This window comes from Nylanderia fulva, unplaced genomic scaffold (genome assembly GCF_048542155.1).
Source record: "Nylanderia fulva isolate GAGA-0341 unplaced genomic scaffold, ASM4854215v1 Scaffold29, whole genome shotgun sequence".
Taxonomy (NCBI): domain Eukaryota; kingdom Metazoa; phylum Arthropoda; class Insecta; order Hymenoptera; family Formicidae; genus Nylanderia; species Nylanderia fulva.
In genome coordinates, this window is record NW_028190358.1 from 326,436 (window position 1) to 343,056 (window position 16,621).

The 16,621-nt window shown below is 34.7% G+C and overlaps 1 protein-coding gene across 9 annotated transcripts in view; it reads right to left on the reverse strand.

The window, feature by feature from the left end:
• Positions 1-16,621, reverse strand: part of LOC114933091 (dual specificity calcium/calmodulin-dependent 3',5'-cyclic nucleotide phosphodiesterase 1) — a 99,596-nt gene that overhangs the window by 44,126 nt on the left and 38,849 nt on the right. For 3 of the 9 annotated variants that reach the window (XM_029305549.2, XM_029305548.2, XM_029305543.2), the window contains exon 1: positions 12,408-14,406. The exons of 5 other annotated variants lie outside the window; for them this stretch is intronic. In XM_029305549.2, the coding sequence (XP_029161382.1) occupies positions 12,408-12,579 (172 nt within the window). In that variant the 5' untranslated portion in view covers positions 12,580-14,406. Of the gene's footprint in view, positions 1-12,407; positions 14,408-16,621 lie in introns of those variants that run through there. One more of the 9 variants, XM_029305541.2, reaches the window with a different exon arrangement.

Consider the following 16,621-nt stretch of genomic DNA (forward strand, 5'->3'; position numbering starts at 1 on the left):
ACAAAGAAATTCTCTTGTCTAAAAAACTGCATACTATATACTTATTAACATCTTTTACAAAGTTTATTAAAACTCAGTTCAAAGTTTAATTCCAAAGACTAATATGGATGCGATTAAAATATTACGCTATAAATGAAAAATCGAGCATTTTAAACAGATATTGCCCTTTAATATACACACGAATAAATTTCCAAGATTTGCGACAATCCGATAATCGCGATTAGTATAGATGATAAACGGATTGTTGATCGGATGGAATCATCGACCCGCAGCATTTATTCCCCGTTGCGCTTTCAAAATGAATTATACATTTGGCAAGGAACATCGATATTATATACTCTCGAACAGAAGATGTTTCAAACATACTGTCGTAATAGGAAAATGATTTATTGTCCTCGATCACTCTAGCATAAACTTGCGAACTTTTATCGTGACTGAGATGATCGGAAAAAGTATCGTGAATATCTGATAAATCTTGAAAACACAATTCTTTTCTTATTCGCTTTTTATTTTTATTTGCATACCGAATATGTTTTTATATCTTTAAAGTTTTTTCATTTGCTAAGATAATAACGCGAAGTCTCTCTACGATGAATTATTGCGATAAAATAACAAGTATAAATAGTTTTAAAGAGGACATTACGCGAAATCTTATTAATACAGAAATACATATCTACAGAATATTTATTTATTATATATTGTGATTCCTTATTTTCGATAGAAATGTGAGATATAATAGAACTTTATAATGACGTAAACCGTATCTCTTAAAAAAAAGAAATTGTCTTAGATCTCTCGACGATGCTGCACGTATGATTTACATAATGATCGTCGAGAAAGGGAAAAACGGAATTCTCTTTAAATCGATAACAGATAGCTCTTTAAGCATAGACACACATATCTACATATGTGTCTACATAATTTGACCGGACTTATTCTTGTAAATTTTATTATTCTTGCATTTCCGTCACAAGCAAGAGCATTTATCTCGAGAAGGCAAATTCCCGACGTCAAAACGTCGCCTACCTACTATTGGCAATAAATCGTTTGCCGTACTGGCAAACTTCCACTCGTTTAATCACTGGGTCTCCGCGGAAGTCGATAAAGTCTACTGAAAATGAGTGTCGTCGAATTCTCTACATGCGCTTCTCCGATGTTATTTCAATTTCATCTTCGAGATACATCTTCGCGAGAGCAAAATCATGTATTAAGAGTGATTATCAATATTGAAATAACACAGAATTTTCATGCATACATCTATCGTTTTAAAAATTTTGGCATAAAAGTAAAATTAGAAACAATCCTTTGTCAATAAAATAACATGATGAGAAAATATTATTGAGTGGCGAAATTATTTGAAAATTGTTGTATCAAAAATGAAAACAAGAGAGACTCATATACTATGATAAAATAAAGCTCTACCATAGCTGCCCTATAAATTTTTTACATCGTGTAACATCAGAGAGAAAGAGGGGCTATCGTATTGCAAAAGTTAAATGAGTTTCAGGTAAAAATCTTGATTTTCAGACAAGCTTCCACGATGAGTCGAACGAATTCGTCGTGTTGCGTGTACATTGCACGATCGTAGCAGTCATTATATCTCACGTCTTAATGCACAATCAGCTAATTGCAAAAGTCAAAATTGCTTTTAAAAGGTTTAACTATAGGTACATATACACATACGCGTGCTCTGGCATTTTTGTTGTTTATTATATTGCTACCTTGCTCAAAAAGGTACTCGCGCTTATTGTTGGTTAGTTATTAAGTGTTTCAATTTAAATTAACTTCACGAGTTTAAATAGCTACTCGATATTTTCCATTATCGATAATATTCGTGAAATGCTGTATAATTCGCGAGTGCGTCAGCCAATTAAAGTACACTGAATAATCCAGTCGAGTTTCAAGAGTTTTGCAAATACAAGTTAACGCAATTAGCGTTTATTTTACAAGGCAAATAAAATACATATTAGAATTAAGTAAAAGGTTATGATATGAATTATTTTGGTAAGAACGAACGAGTTAATTAAGAGCCGGGTGCGATAAATAGTGTGGGCTGATTATTTTTTTATATATTATTTATTTCAGCATTTAATCTTATGAGGTTATATATCATTTATATGATTTTGTATTGACAATCCACGCTACATAAAATTTTGACAATTGCTGAAGATAATCCTACACTAGGAAAAGGATCAAAATGTACGAAATAAATAAGAAACAAATTTAAAAAATATCAAAATAAATAAGGAATATGTATGTATATATGAAATAATCAGTACACTGTTTACCGCGCTCGGCACTTAATTAACTTGTTCGCGCTTATCAAAATATAAAATATATATATTTCGCAATGAGAAATTCGTTTTTTATGTTATTTATAGAACTAATTTTCTTCTAATTGTCTTTACATTACAGCACTTTGGATACATACAACGATGTAAACACAATGCGTAAAAACATTATTTCAATCTACCGAAGTGTAAAGATTAAACCGCCACACAAGTAAAAATATCGCGAAAAATATCAGTACAAACTTGCAATATAATGTTATCTAACTTGCCTTTGTATAGAATACTGCAGTAAAAAAAGAGAAATTGGAAAAGATAAAACACGATCGAGCAATCTTGCTAGCTAACAATAGTCTCTTCATATATCTTCGATTACATTTATTACATATTACTTTTTCACGTGTTAGTTTCTAATAGTCGAACTTTTTATAAAGTTAGTATATAAATGTTTGGACTGCGATTTAATAAGATGTATCGTAATATAATATTTGTAAATTAATTCAAAATTTAAACAAATTAGAACTTTCCGATAGGATGCGGAATTATAATACTGAATATGTTATTGATTTATGAAATATAAATACAACATATCCATATTATATATGTATATAAAGCAATATCCAAAATCATTAATAATTTGGAAGAAATAATTATTGTATATTCGCGCAGTTAAATTTTTAGCATCTGTTTTTTAAACAAATATTTAATATAAAAGAATTTATATAATTTGCAAAAAAAAATTTTTTTATGATATAAATTTTTAAAAAGTATTATGCATAAAAAATATATATCCTAAATACACAATATATTAAAATAAAATATATATGTGTGACATTTATTAGAAATACTTAAAATATTTTAAAATAATATCTAAAATACTTTACATATAGTACACAGTACACAATAATGTCAAATATATCATTGTGTCACAGAGATAAATGAGCGATTAATTTTTCATGTAACAAATAATTAATTATAAAAATTATTTATCTCACGGCTGTTCCGCCTGCTCTCTGAGCCTTCTTTCCCTTTTTTGTTCATCCTTTGCTACTTTATCACGACACTCGAAACAATACAGTTCAGTTAATTACGCGCGCACAATAATCAACAGAATACTTTGCATATCACTCGCGATATTAACCCGCAAGCTCGTACGTTTATTTTATTATATTTTAATTATATTTTAATTATAGAAGAGAATAAAACAATCGTACGAAGCTATACGATTCGTTTGGCAATGTTATCTCTAATGTTAACAGATGGTAATTAATAATAAATAGATTGCATTATATCAAAATGTAAGTTAATAAATAAATATGTTACAAGTAAATACAAATATATACATGTAGAAAACACAATATCCAAAAATGATGCCACTTTGTTGATTATTTTCTATAGATTGATAAAAAAAATCACGTAAAATACACGTTTTAACAAGCCACTAAAGTGCAAACGTCAAATTTTTCCTATGCAATTATGAAATATCTGACTTATGTGATTAAAAGTGATTGTAATACATATTGCCGCTCGATTCAAATCAACACATACAAAGTTTTGTTAATAACTGAAAACGATAATTGAACTTGATTTCGATATTGCCCGCATTAAAATTGTATTAATAATTAGTTGAGATACAAAATGTGTATCTTTTATTACAATTGATTTACAAGCAGTGTAAATCTCACAAAAGAAATGCTTTAATTGAATTGTATTACTTGTAAGTGTGCGAATTAATGTAATCGTGATTGGGAGATGTGTTCCGAGTATATCGCAAGATAACATGACGACGTACGAAGTACATCTTTCCGTATACGAGTATCGTCGTGTGAATGACAAGGACATCACGATTCGCGATATATAAACGATAGCGGGCTATAAAGAGTGAAGAAGAGTAGGAGGACCATTTGCACAGTGGGAGAATTCGTTATTATTCGTTCCTTTCCACGATGTATACATTGCGCGCTATTGTTGATACGGCTTTGTTATTTGCTCCGTGAGACTCGAAGGAACGAGACACTCTCTATGGTGTGTCGCATTATCTTTTGAAATATCGTGGAAATTACTAAAGAGGTTTCAAACGCAATGGTATACCTTACGAACAATTATTAACCTGCGCGATTAATTTTTACAAAAGTTAATCGCACGGATTAATAAAATCGTACTTAGTTGACAAAAGAACGAGCTTGTTCAAATATCTTTTAGTACTGTTCGGGTAAATCGAAAGAATGTGAAAATAACAAAGCCGCAGCAACAATAGCTCGTAATGTTATATATACATCGTGGAAAGGAACGAATAATAGTTAATTCTTCTCTATTTAGTTATTTCCCAACTCCTCCTCTACTCTAAAGCGCGCTATCGTGTTTATATATATATACTTATATCGACCTTGTCGTTCGCTAAGCGAGATTCGTAAACGTCGTAAAGCGCTTCATATATCTCATTATCTTTCGAAATATCGTGCCAAGTATTAAAGGAGATTTTAAACGCAATAATACCTTAATAACAGTTATTAACTTGCTCGATTCAATTTCGTGATTAACAATATTTATATATATGAGCGTACTCAGATAATGACAATTCATTAAAATATACATATGTTTCACGTGAGAGTTAAGTGTACTGATAATACAAAATTCTGGATTGTATATTTTTAACAAGATGTTTACATATTTTACACGTCGTCTCATTAGCCATTAATTCGACTTTAATATTGCACGATATCGAATCAATTTATCATTTTCAATCACTAACACAACATCGCGTATACAGAAAGGATTGATTTCGAATCGAACAGTATTTCAACGTATTTAGTTGCAATCGTACATCATCATTCGCGTACTTGATATTTATTAAATGTGTCATAAAAAATCGATGTTTGTATCGACCATCGGCTATTTATTAAAATATGTATTTTAAATGACTTAGCGAATCAAATCTATCCAGCGAGTAATAATCAACAATAATTTTCTGAATATTGTATTCTACTTATAATTATTTAATTTTAATTCGTTTATTTATGTATTTATAATATATTCTCCTAAATGTTATAATACAAAAAAATAATAGTCTTCAAACTATTTGCTAACAATTAGCGTCGCCATAAATGAATTGCGCGTGAATTTAATCTCGCAATTTTCGAGCGCTGCGCGGATCAGTTTTCGCGTTGTCTCCTATATCGCAATATAATAAAGCGCGCTTCAATTAAGATCTGGTGTCGCAATTCGCAATCGTCGTATTTTCCTAATTAGTGCGCGCAATCGTAATTAATCATGCTTTTACGAGTGAATATCTTGAAAAAAATAGCAAAGGACGAACAAGAGAGAGACCTGGGCAACGTCGATGCTGAGACAATGCTTGTGAGATAACAATTATAAATTATTAAATTATTAATTTATTATTTGTAAGTATAAAATTAATTGTTCATTTTTATAATAGCTTTGCAGTTTTCAGTGATTTATTTTCTATCCATGTATATAACATAATAAATATACACATATAAATATACAAATATTAAAGTATTTTTAATTTTATATTAAAATATTTCAAATATCTATAACAATCTATAATAATTGTCAGATATATGTGTTTATGATAAATATTATACATGTGTGTGTAATGTTTCAATATTATTATGTTTATAATTTATTTTAATTAGATTTTATAAAAAAATATATTAAGGAAAAATCGTTTTTCTTTTCAAAAATTGTGCAATTTTTTAGATTAAATATCTGTTTAGTAAAGAAATAATAAAAAAAAATTTTCACAAAGCAATTTTTAAAATTATTAATTATTTGGACATTATTGTAATTTAAACATATTTATATTAATTATTTTAGATATTATTTTACATAATTTGAATATACATGTATATTCGTATTTTGTAGATTATTAACAAACATATTGCGCAACGTATTAATGAATCTCAATAATTTTTTTTAATTTCAAAGTGATCAATCTGCGAAAATCATATGTGTAAGATGTATGTTTATATAAGAACTAAACACTTATCGAATAAAAATTTCAAGTATGGATTTGTATTAAATTTTTCGACCAATAATTTCATATAAAATGTGAAAAAATTACGAATTTTTAAATACACATTTAAACATATATGCGAATATATCTCGAGAGGTTTTTTCGTTACAAGATATTCTAGAATGCTAATAATTTTCATTGTTAAATAACACACTGATTACGATTTAAAAAAAAACTGCTCAAGATGTATCAGTGAATTTTAAATTTTGCCTCGAACTCTAACAAATTTAAAGTCTTCGTAAAATTCCCAGTAAAACAAATCCCAGTGGTGCGACTGACGTGAACAGAATTATTCTCCAAGTTTAGTCGCACTTCGTGTAGTCGTTTTACGGTCCGCAGCAAGTTCGGAGCTCTTACTAGTATTTGACCAGTTTCCCTCTCTTCTAATGCAAGAATTCGTTGAGGTATGTTTCCACTTTGATGAACGCGAAATGCGCGTTATAGATAAACTATTTTGAGCATCAGCGACACAGTCCTTATTAGATATAAATATTAACTTAATCTTAGCTCTTAAATAAAGCCCTTACTAAAGTTGTTAAATAATTTCTGATTCAGATTTAACTGAAGGGACGAGCTGAGTGAGTAAATCTGGAATCAATATTTTCTCCAATAAATAAATTCAATCGTCAAATATTTAAAATGTTTTTCGAAACTATCGGTCATCGCACTTCTATAATGTGAATATGTGTAGAGTTTTTTGAACATTGTCTAATTTCCAGTTTGATGACAAGTATATGGTAAGGGGTAAACGTCAATACTATCTCGTACAATAGATATTGCTAAAGCGATGGAAGGGTTTTATTTCCGAAATAATAGGAGAATTCATCGAACCGTAATGGCACGTGCGCAGATCTCTAGTCGCGATGCTTCTGGAAACAAACGGAAACTAAACTCGCCGTGATTTAAAACGAGGTCAAACGATTAGAATCCTTCTTCCTATTAAAGTGGACCACTTTCGTGTCATTACTCAGCTAGAGAAAATACATTGTGAATCAAAATACAAGTGTGCTGAACGTGATTCCAGTCGTATCAAAATGATTTTCCGTGTTACTAGTGTATGTGCTGACGAGCAGCGACGGTCATTGATTCGCGAAGACTCGTTAGAGAGAAGTGACACAAAAAGCCATTTACATCTTTTCACATTGTTTTACATGCCAAATCATTTTTTCAATCTAAAATGATTATTGTTTTAAATAAAAGAATATAATGTACAAATGTGTCTCGATCTTTTAATTTCATAGAATAAATTAGTTATGTCGCGATGTCGCGCATGTCTCTTTCAACCTTTTTCTCTCTTTTTTTATCCCTATCTATTCAAAATTGACTTGTATAAAACTAAGTATAAGTAAAATAAAAATAGCATGAGTTATTCGCCATGACAGCGAGGAAAGCTTTGTCGAAGTTATTCTCTTTTTTTCTCAAGGGAAATGGCAAATAACTTGCTCGAAGATCAACGTTCGTTTCTTCCAGAAGATGTTACTTCAAAACAATTTAACTAATAATAAGCGAAGAAAAATCAATATTTTTTATTTCTTGTCCTTTTTTTTTGCAAACTCAACGACACAGATTTCGATTGGTTACATACATCGAGTGAAAAGGCATTGGTATTTCGAGTGTCAAGGCAAACGTCACAGAACTCTTTTTTTCTTTTTCTATTTATATACGATTTTCTGTCTACAACCGCACTCCTACTCGATACAAAAAATGAACGGAAAGTTAACCAATAGCATATCAAAAAGTAAATGCACGAAATATTACGATAAGTCAACTTAATTACAATACAAGCAATGAATATCCTTTTACATTTCGACGAGAGATTGAGACTGCGATAATTCGACTGTTTCGCTTTAATGTCCATTTTTCTCCTCTTTATTTCTTTTATCAAATTATCGTAACAATTATTCTTTGATGATCGATCATGATCAACAATTAGAACTAATCGAGATCGAGTTAAGTCGAACGAGAATAGAAATAACAAAGAGAATATATATAACATATATATATATTATAACAAAGAGAATATATATACATTTATAAAAAAAAAAAAAAAAAAACCGATTGATATTTTGAAGGCTTTCTGAACGGAAACACACATATAACTATATATGCATTTGTTATGTTCCGTAAATCATACAAGAGCAATTCGAGATGGGTAATTAATTGATCGAGTAAAACACGACATTTATGTAGGATCGATCGAATAAGTGGATGTTAGCGGATATATGTAAACATTGAACGATCATTGTAACGATACTTGGGACGGGAGCAATTAATGTCGTTCTGCCAATTGGCGAGAAACTCGACCATTTGTAGATTTTAGCTATCCAACTTGCATTGTTATATACAAATAAATGTATCGTACGCACAATTACATATATATATATATATATATATATATATATATATTACATGCAATTATAAAACTGGCGTTATTAAATTGATGTTCGACTTTTTTATCTCGCGCGCAAAAAAATAACGCATTAATTTGACTGTCTCTCTTATACTCGTATAACTTAATTAATTGATTCATGCGTTAATCATAACTGCGTACTCTTGCGATGGCTAATGTCACAATAAATTGATAAATGACATTACGATTCGTGATAACAGAGATCGAGCACGAAAATAGAACATGGAACCCCCTCTCTTCCGCCAAATGTCACAGGATTAATTAAATCCTTAGATTGAAGATGCCGCGACAATTCTATTACATCTCTTCGCCTCTTCTATTAGAATAGGAAACGAATAAGCGCGTTCAAAGAAATTTAATCGCGCAAATACAATTTTGTCACAAATAACGATTAAACTAATTTTCTCGCAATCAGGCGGAAAAGTCGAGAGTTAAATCGAGTGTGAGAAAAGCGATGCAAAGATCGACGCTGATAAAAGACATTAATCTCTTTAAATGCTTCTCATTTCCGACCTCAAACTTTTGCGACAGCTAAAGACTAGACGGATTAAGAGATTTTCCAGCGAGAAACGTTCACATTCAAGATGCTTTGCAAAAAATGTTTCGGAAAAGGAAAGAAGTGTATTTTTAAAATGCATACATAAATATTCGCATATTCGTTGAGTTCGGATCGTTAACGAAGAAAATTCGTTAATGAGACTCTTCGAAGCGGGAAAACACATAGAAAAAGAGCAGAAATATATGTATAAGTGAATGACAAAAATGAAAGTCTTTACAGAAGCAAGCGTGCATACATACGTCTTTGATCGCGGGCGACCCGTTTTCTTTTTGCAAACGACCTCTTTTGAATTCGCTTTGATGATAGTAGTTTTCGAGTTACGTCGAGTCTCGAGTCGCAGTAGCGGCTCGAAACCCCATCTACGTATATGTATACGGTCCGCATTAACACGCGTTCTCTCTTGCCCGCTCGTTGTATATCCCGGGAGAAAAATAAGATTAACCGGGAAGGGACGCAAACACGTTTCGCTCTTGTTTTCTGCCGCATTAATGCATGCGAGATAAGTGCAAAGCGCTCTGTCGCTCTGCACCGAGCGCAACCAACGCTCCGGATTTGCATAATTCTTAATAACTGCCCTCGCACGTTCGCGTGTGGCTTTTTCGGTTGAATGTCCGATACATTACGCGCCTCTCGCGATCATTACACACGCGATACGTATATGCATATATACGAGACGCGCAGCGAGATGAAATATATGCATGCCGGCGCAGTCGTTAATTATTAATAGCGAGATTATAATTACATCGAGACTGTATTCTGGCTACCGAATGAGCCGGAGAAATGTCGGATTCATTCGAAATTAGATTGAATGCCTGGGCCATTTGTCGCGCTCATTCGGTGCGCTCGCTCTCTAATAATCGTCGCTTTATCGCGACGAATAATGCGAAAATAATCATATTATGTGTTACATGCGACACGGAAGAAAAGCGTCGAGCCAACTTTCGTTTATGAATAATGCACACTCGCGTGCAACTTTTATTTTAAACGATCGTCGCTTCTGGACAGATTTCCGCCAATAATTTATCTTATCTGCAAAGAATCTCCGACCGTACATGTATATATATATATATACATTTCTTGACAAATCTCTGTCCATATTCTATCTAAACTTTGCGAGACGATTAAATCCAAAAATTGTATATAGACGGTGCATAATTTAAGTAAATGGAATTAATAAATAAAATTCGATAAGTAGAAATTTTTCAAATAAACATCGCAAAAGTTCTAAAGTCAAAGTGTCATATAATCATTTTATTCTCGCGAGCAGAAATATGCAAATATTAATTTTGCGAAGAATGTTTGGTAACACGTAGGCTTTCCGATATTTTAAAAGTTTCGAACATAGGAAACCTATAATTGGACCTGAGGGACCTATGGCTTTTTTTCGTGGCGATCGCGAAAATATAAAACTTCCGCGAGAGTACACATAGGAGATCGATACACGTTGCGCCCGCACAGACTGTAACCTTTTTTGCTTTTTATTCGAGAGACTGTAGAACAATAAGTTTTGTTTCATCGCGACTGAAGCTATTTCAACAGTGTGTTACAAATTTTGAGTATATGTGAATTTTTATCAAATTTGCATTCTTCATAACAACACCATTTTCTTCTATGAGAAAAATATAACGAAACAATAGAAATGTTAATTGTAGTCCAAGTATATGAAATGCTTTGAATTTTCCGACGATAAACTATATAAGCTGGATAAATTTCATCAAAGGATATCGTTACCGACGTGTTACTGATCTTACATAGAGTAATTACTCGCAGTAACTGATGTTACTAAATAAAAGAAAAAACTGTAGCACAACTAACGTAAAACTTTGTGTGAATTCAGAAACAAGACCTCCCGTTGTTCACGCATGCTTGGGTTCATTAAGTCGGCGAACTCGGAATGTTAAACTTATCGCACATAAATGAATCCTTTGTTATATAAGTTGTCTAATTAGTGTAAGAGCAAATTTCAGACATACGTATGTATGTGACAACGCAATTAACGTTTTTTGTTTTACAATTAAAAAGCTATCGTGTTTGAACTTCTTTTTAGTTTGTTGAAACTTCTTTGAATGCAAATTAAATTCTACACAAGTTTTCGCCCTCAAATTCATAAAAGATGTAATTAAAATACAAATTAAATAGAAATCACTAATCGATTAAATACGATATTATATAAAAATCGTGCGAGCAAAGTCACGCTTTATATTTGAAAACTTAAAACTAGTTTTATCAAATTATATATAAATTTATTATTTATTATTTAGGAAATTAATTGGAGTAATTTTTCATCTCACACACTTGAATAATTGATAATCTACAAATATATTATAATTCATTAACTTGTCGGCATATTCATGTATTTATAGATTCTAAAGCCGAGCTTAAGCGCGCGCATATTCTAAAACAGCAGGGACACAAGAGACATTAATATGTGAGTACAGCAGTCGTAAACTCGCATAACGATAATGTAACCACGTTACATCTTGCGGCGAGCTCTAAATTGCTAATTATCCTTCGGGATAACAAAACTGCATAACGGGAAAGCCTCAGAACGGCACGAATGTGTTGTCGCGTGAATTAAGCTCACGTAGTTGTAAATTAAATCTTTGGCGAAAATAAAATCAAAACGACGATTTAATTCGGCAAAAAAAATTATAAAATTTAATATAATATGGCTGAATAAAAACAGAAAAAGTTGAGAATAAAGCTTTCATAGAATTTTTAATTTTTATTCGCGATAGCTGAATTAGATTAAATTTCGGAGCATTCGGAGCATTCGGAGCATTTGAACGAGCTAAACACAACAATGACTTATAATTCTATTTATAAAGACGCGTTTTAAAAATAAAAATCTAATTTTGTCGTTATTTTAATTTATACTTTTCATTGATAAAAAAAGAAGGGACGCTGCCATCATCGTTTCGTAAATTTTAATTCAGGGTACCTTATTACCGCGCGGATCAACCTTTTCATTTCGTAAGATTCTTGCGATAAGCGTCTCGCACGTACGAAATTATCATTGTTACGTGTTACTATTGTACGCGCACGTTATATTCACGTGCATTTATTATTCCATTACCGTACATATATTCGAGACATTATCGCGTCTTCACTCACCGATCACGTAACTGTATCCGTCCAAGGTTAATACACACTTGCGTGTATTCGGCGAGGATGGAATGCACGGCACTTGTCTCCGTGAGATCCGCCTGCTTAGGCTGCATGAAGCGCCGGCTGCGCCCGGATCCGAGTGGCACTTCTGCACCGGGTCCTTGCCTGATCTAGACATTGTTGTCAATCCCGACTACCGAGCCTTATTTCCTCGATATTTCTCGTCGCCGTATGCAAGCATACGAGACTCCATTATTCTCTCCTATATAACGCTACGCGGTGCTTTGTTAATTTTATATGTATGCTTTCACATTATCCTGCCGTTGATGCACTCCCTTAAGTTCCAGCACCGCGACGAGGCTCCGATTTACTCGCGATCCTCTTTTTCTCGTTCGACATCGCATCGATATAATCCGCGCGTTGCACAGCGTCTACGTTTTGGCCATTTCTCTCTCCCTGAGATTTCAAACTTTCTTCGCGAAGCTATGAAAGAGAGAGGTCTTTACGATTCGAACAACGAGGTCGTTAACCTTTGCACTTTTGTTCGATGCATTTGGAGATAATGTCAACTGCGCTTTCATGTATTTAAAGTGTACATTATCGTCCGTCCTTTCAAAATGATGATTACCAATTTAATTTCCAAGTGCAAATAAAAGTTCTCACACCGCTCGTCTTAAAAGCGCGTAAAAAAAGATCATATCACAGAATGAATTTGTCTTTGTCTATCGTCACTAGCCATGATACTACCGTAGTATACTGATATGTATTTAAGAACGGTTAACGCTTTTTTTTTGCGATTCTCCGTAAGAATAAAAATCTGTCGCGTGTTCGATCAATTTTAATTTTAATTTCGTTCGATCTGACCGTCCTGCGGAGTAGGAACGAGCATTTATCACAATTCCGTCCAAGTTTCGATCGTATCCTTTTCAATTATAGTGCTTCTCTGTCGCAATCGACAGCGCGTAATTGCCGGCCGGTGATTCTCGGAAACGACGGATACGTCGTATTCATGATACGCAGCAAAGTCAACCCTTTTCATTCACTTTCTCTCTCTCTCTCTCTCTCTCTCTCTCTCTCTCTCTCTCTCTCTCTTCACGTGTCCTTTCGCGAGAGAACGGAAACTTCAAAACCGGGCAAGAGTTTTTCAAAAAAAATCCAGCACTCGCAACCGTAGAAAAATGTCGACGTTGTATATTAAAATATTCGCTAAAATTTGACGAATTTCGAATCCACCTCGACAGATTCACTCGCAACTCGCAACACGTTCGCACGAGCTAAACACGGTTCTCGTAACGTTCGACCGCGAAGTTCTTGCCGTGACAGATGTTATGGAGGGAGAACGAAAATCAAGGCGATCGATTCACGTTACCATAACGTTAACCTCGCAGGTTGGTTACCCGTACACACCGGCGCGCCCAAGCCGTCTCGCTTTCGGCATGCCGTGCTGCACATCACGCACGACTTTTCGCGGGATATAATTCCGTGAGTGCACGACAACGCAAGTATCATCGTGCCTACCTCTGCATTTCTACATAAGCTTTCTTTCGCACATAAGCCTTCTTTTCACGCGATCGAAGTCGACGAAAAACCTTCGAAACGGAACTACCGATTTCCGAAGCTTCCACGTTGAACCCGATTTAAGCGCGTTTTTTTTTTTCAATTGTATAATTACGATAAAAAGTGCACCGTTCGTCTCTGCTCCTTCAATTTTTTTTTTTAATTTTCAAATCGGGACTCAACGACGAGATAGAGCACGCAGCGGTCGTGTGGAAAGTTTGGCGCGTTCGCGGTGAAAACGGAAGGCCGGCGCGGCGCGGCCCGGCGCCGGGCAAAATCAGTGGAGGAACCGCGCGCCTGATCAGACGCGCCTAGTCAGTTAAGGAGATCGAGACGCGACGCGACGCGACGGAACGCGGAAGAGGTCACGCGCGCGTGGCCGCGCGACACGCGAGTCACCGGAAGGAAAACGAAGGTGACGCGCATCCGATCTCAGCCACGGTGCCGCTACAACTGAACCACTCGAACCTCCACTACAACCTCCACCTCTCGACGTGTCCGTCCTCCCTTCTCTTCCGTCGTGTCCCGCTCCCGACACCCCGTTTGGCCTTTCTCTCTATCCAACCACCTCTATTCGTTCTCCATCTCTCATCCTCTCGTTCCCTGTTCCTCGTCGGCTTCTCTGCTTCTCTCCCTTCGGTACATCTCTCCTTCCCCCGTCTCTTCACCTCGATCGAGACCGCCTTATTGCCGACGTGCACTTTGCTCTTTCTCCTTCACTTGCACCGCGTACTCGCAGCTCTGCCTGTCTCTCCTTGCTCTCGGCTATGCGTGCATGCGTGCATCTCGATACGTCTCTCTCTCTCTCTCTCTCCGACACTTTCTCCGACATTTATTTCGGCCATGCGTAATAATGCCCGGCCGATGTACGAGATATACATTTTTCTCTCTTTCTCTTCTTTGTTCTGTGTCATCTTCATTTATCCAACATCAGTGATATGGCCAATATGGCCAAAAGATGCTTCAAGTTAATACTAACGATCTATCTGCAGCTGCAGCTTTAAGACGTTGCAATGGATTATCCTTATTTATCTTGAATATTTTTCTCTCCAAATTGACTTAATGAGGACATGAGAGGTTGCACAAATCTTTCTCTCTCATCTTATTTTGTTCATTGTGTTTTATAAAAAAATATTGATACTACATCTCGCAAAGTTTAAAAACATCGTATTAAGAAAATATAACAAGAGGAAGAAATTTTGTAAAGATTCTTATTATTTTCTTATTTTTCAATACTTATCCTATATATAATGAACTAACGCGAAGGAGACGCAAAATGCAACGCAAAATGCAACGCAAATGAAATACCGTCATTGGATATGCAGTCATTCGACGCTAGAATTATCTTCGACATTGAAAATCCATGCTGTAAGATCTTTGAAACTCGCTCTCGAATTCGACACTAGCGGAATGTCTTGCGACAGACTATCGCTTTTCTTTTGTAGAATGGCATTCGCTCGTATATCCCGTGTCCCCCTATTCCTTTCACATACAGCGATAATTCTTTATCTTCTTCGCTGACCGAAATACCAAGGGACACATGAGTTTCGCACGATTAGCCCCTCTACGCGACATTACCGCTATACTACTGGAATCACCCCTTGTTACGTCACAAGAATCGACCATTTAATCAGCCACCTACCCAAGGTGCATTATCTTTGGAGAAAAAGAGAAGGAGCTAAAGACGGGGAAATAAAGAAGAGTCGTAGAAAGAAAAAAACTTTTTCAACAAATAATTGACAATATTTATCATTTTTATATTTCGTAGCGTTTGACAAATCTCCAAATGTGAAATCTCAGATGAATCTCAAATGATAATATAAATAACTATGAAGAATGAACAATAATAAAAAGAGCCCAACTCTTCTTTTTCCTTAGATTGCATATTCTTTATAAACGCAAAATGTCTCTTAAAGCGTAAATCTACGTTCCTCTGTGCAAAGTCTTACAACGTACTGAACACCAACCCTCTTTTTTCGCCGTCGGGATTACGACCCTAGAGAGGAACAGCGGATTATAACGAAACGGTATAATAGCGAGACGGACAGACTGTGCACAGTAGCTGGCGTTTATTATAAATGCAAATGCATTCTACTCGCGATATTTCTGTTCCAACAAAGGCAGAGAGAAAGGAAAAGGAGGAAGGGGAGCAATTTCGATTACGGCTATTCGCGCGTGTCTGCGAAAGGGACGTCGATTTAGCGGCAAGATAATCTTACTGCCAAGCCGCTTTCACCCTCTTCAAGACGAACCCCTGCCTCAGAAACCTGCCTGTCTTCTTCATCGTTCCTCCAAATCACTACGAATCTTCTCTCACTCCCTTCCTCTTTTATTTCCTTTATCTCTGTCTCTTACACCTCTTTTCTTCACTCGTCCGATTCTTGTTGTTAGATACATTTGGCTTTCTCTTTTCTTCCCATTCTTTTATTATCCGATGAGATTATTCGCGTGTTGTACAAACGTATGCATTAATTCGACCAGTGCAAACGCGTTGTACGAGTGAATACAGCAGAGTGGTTTGTTAAAGGAGTACTAGACGAATTAATGCGCTCGTTGGGAAAAAGCACGCTGTTTACTTAAAAAATGTAGAGAGAGATTTAGTCGGCAAACTTGTGCGTACAATGTAAGCGAAATTTACCGTCTACGTCTTAGTCTGATAAAAG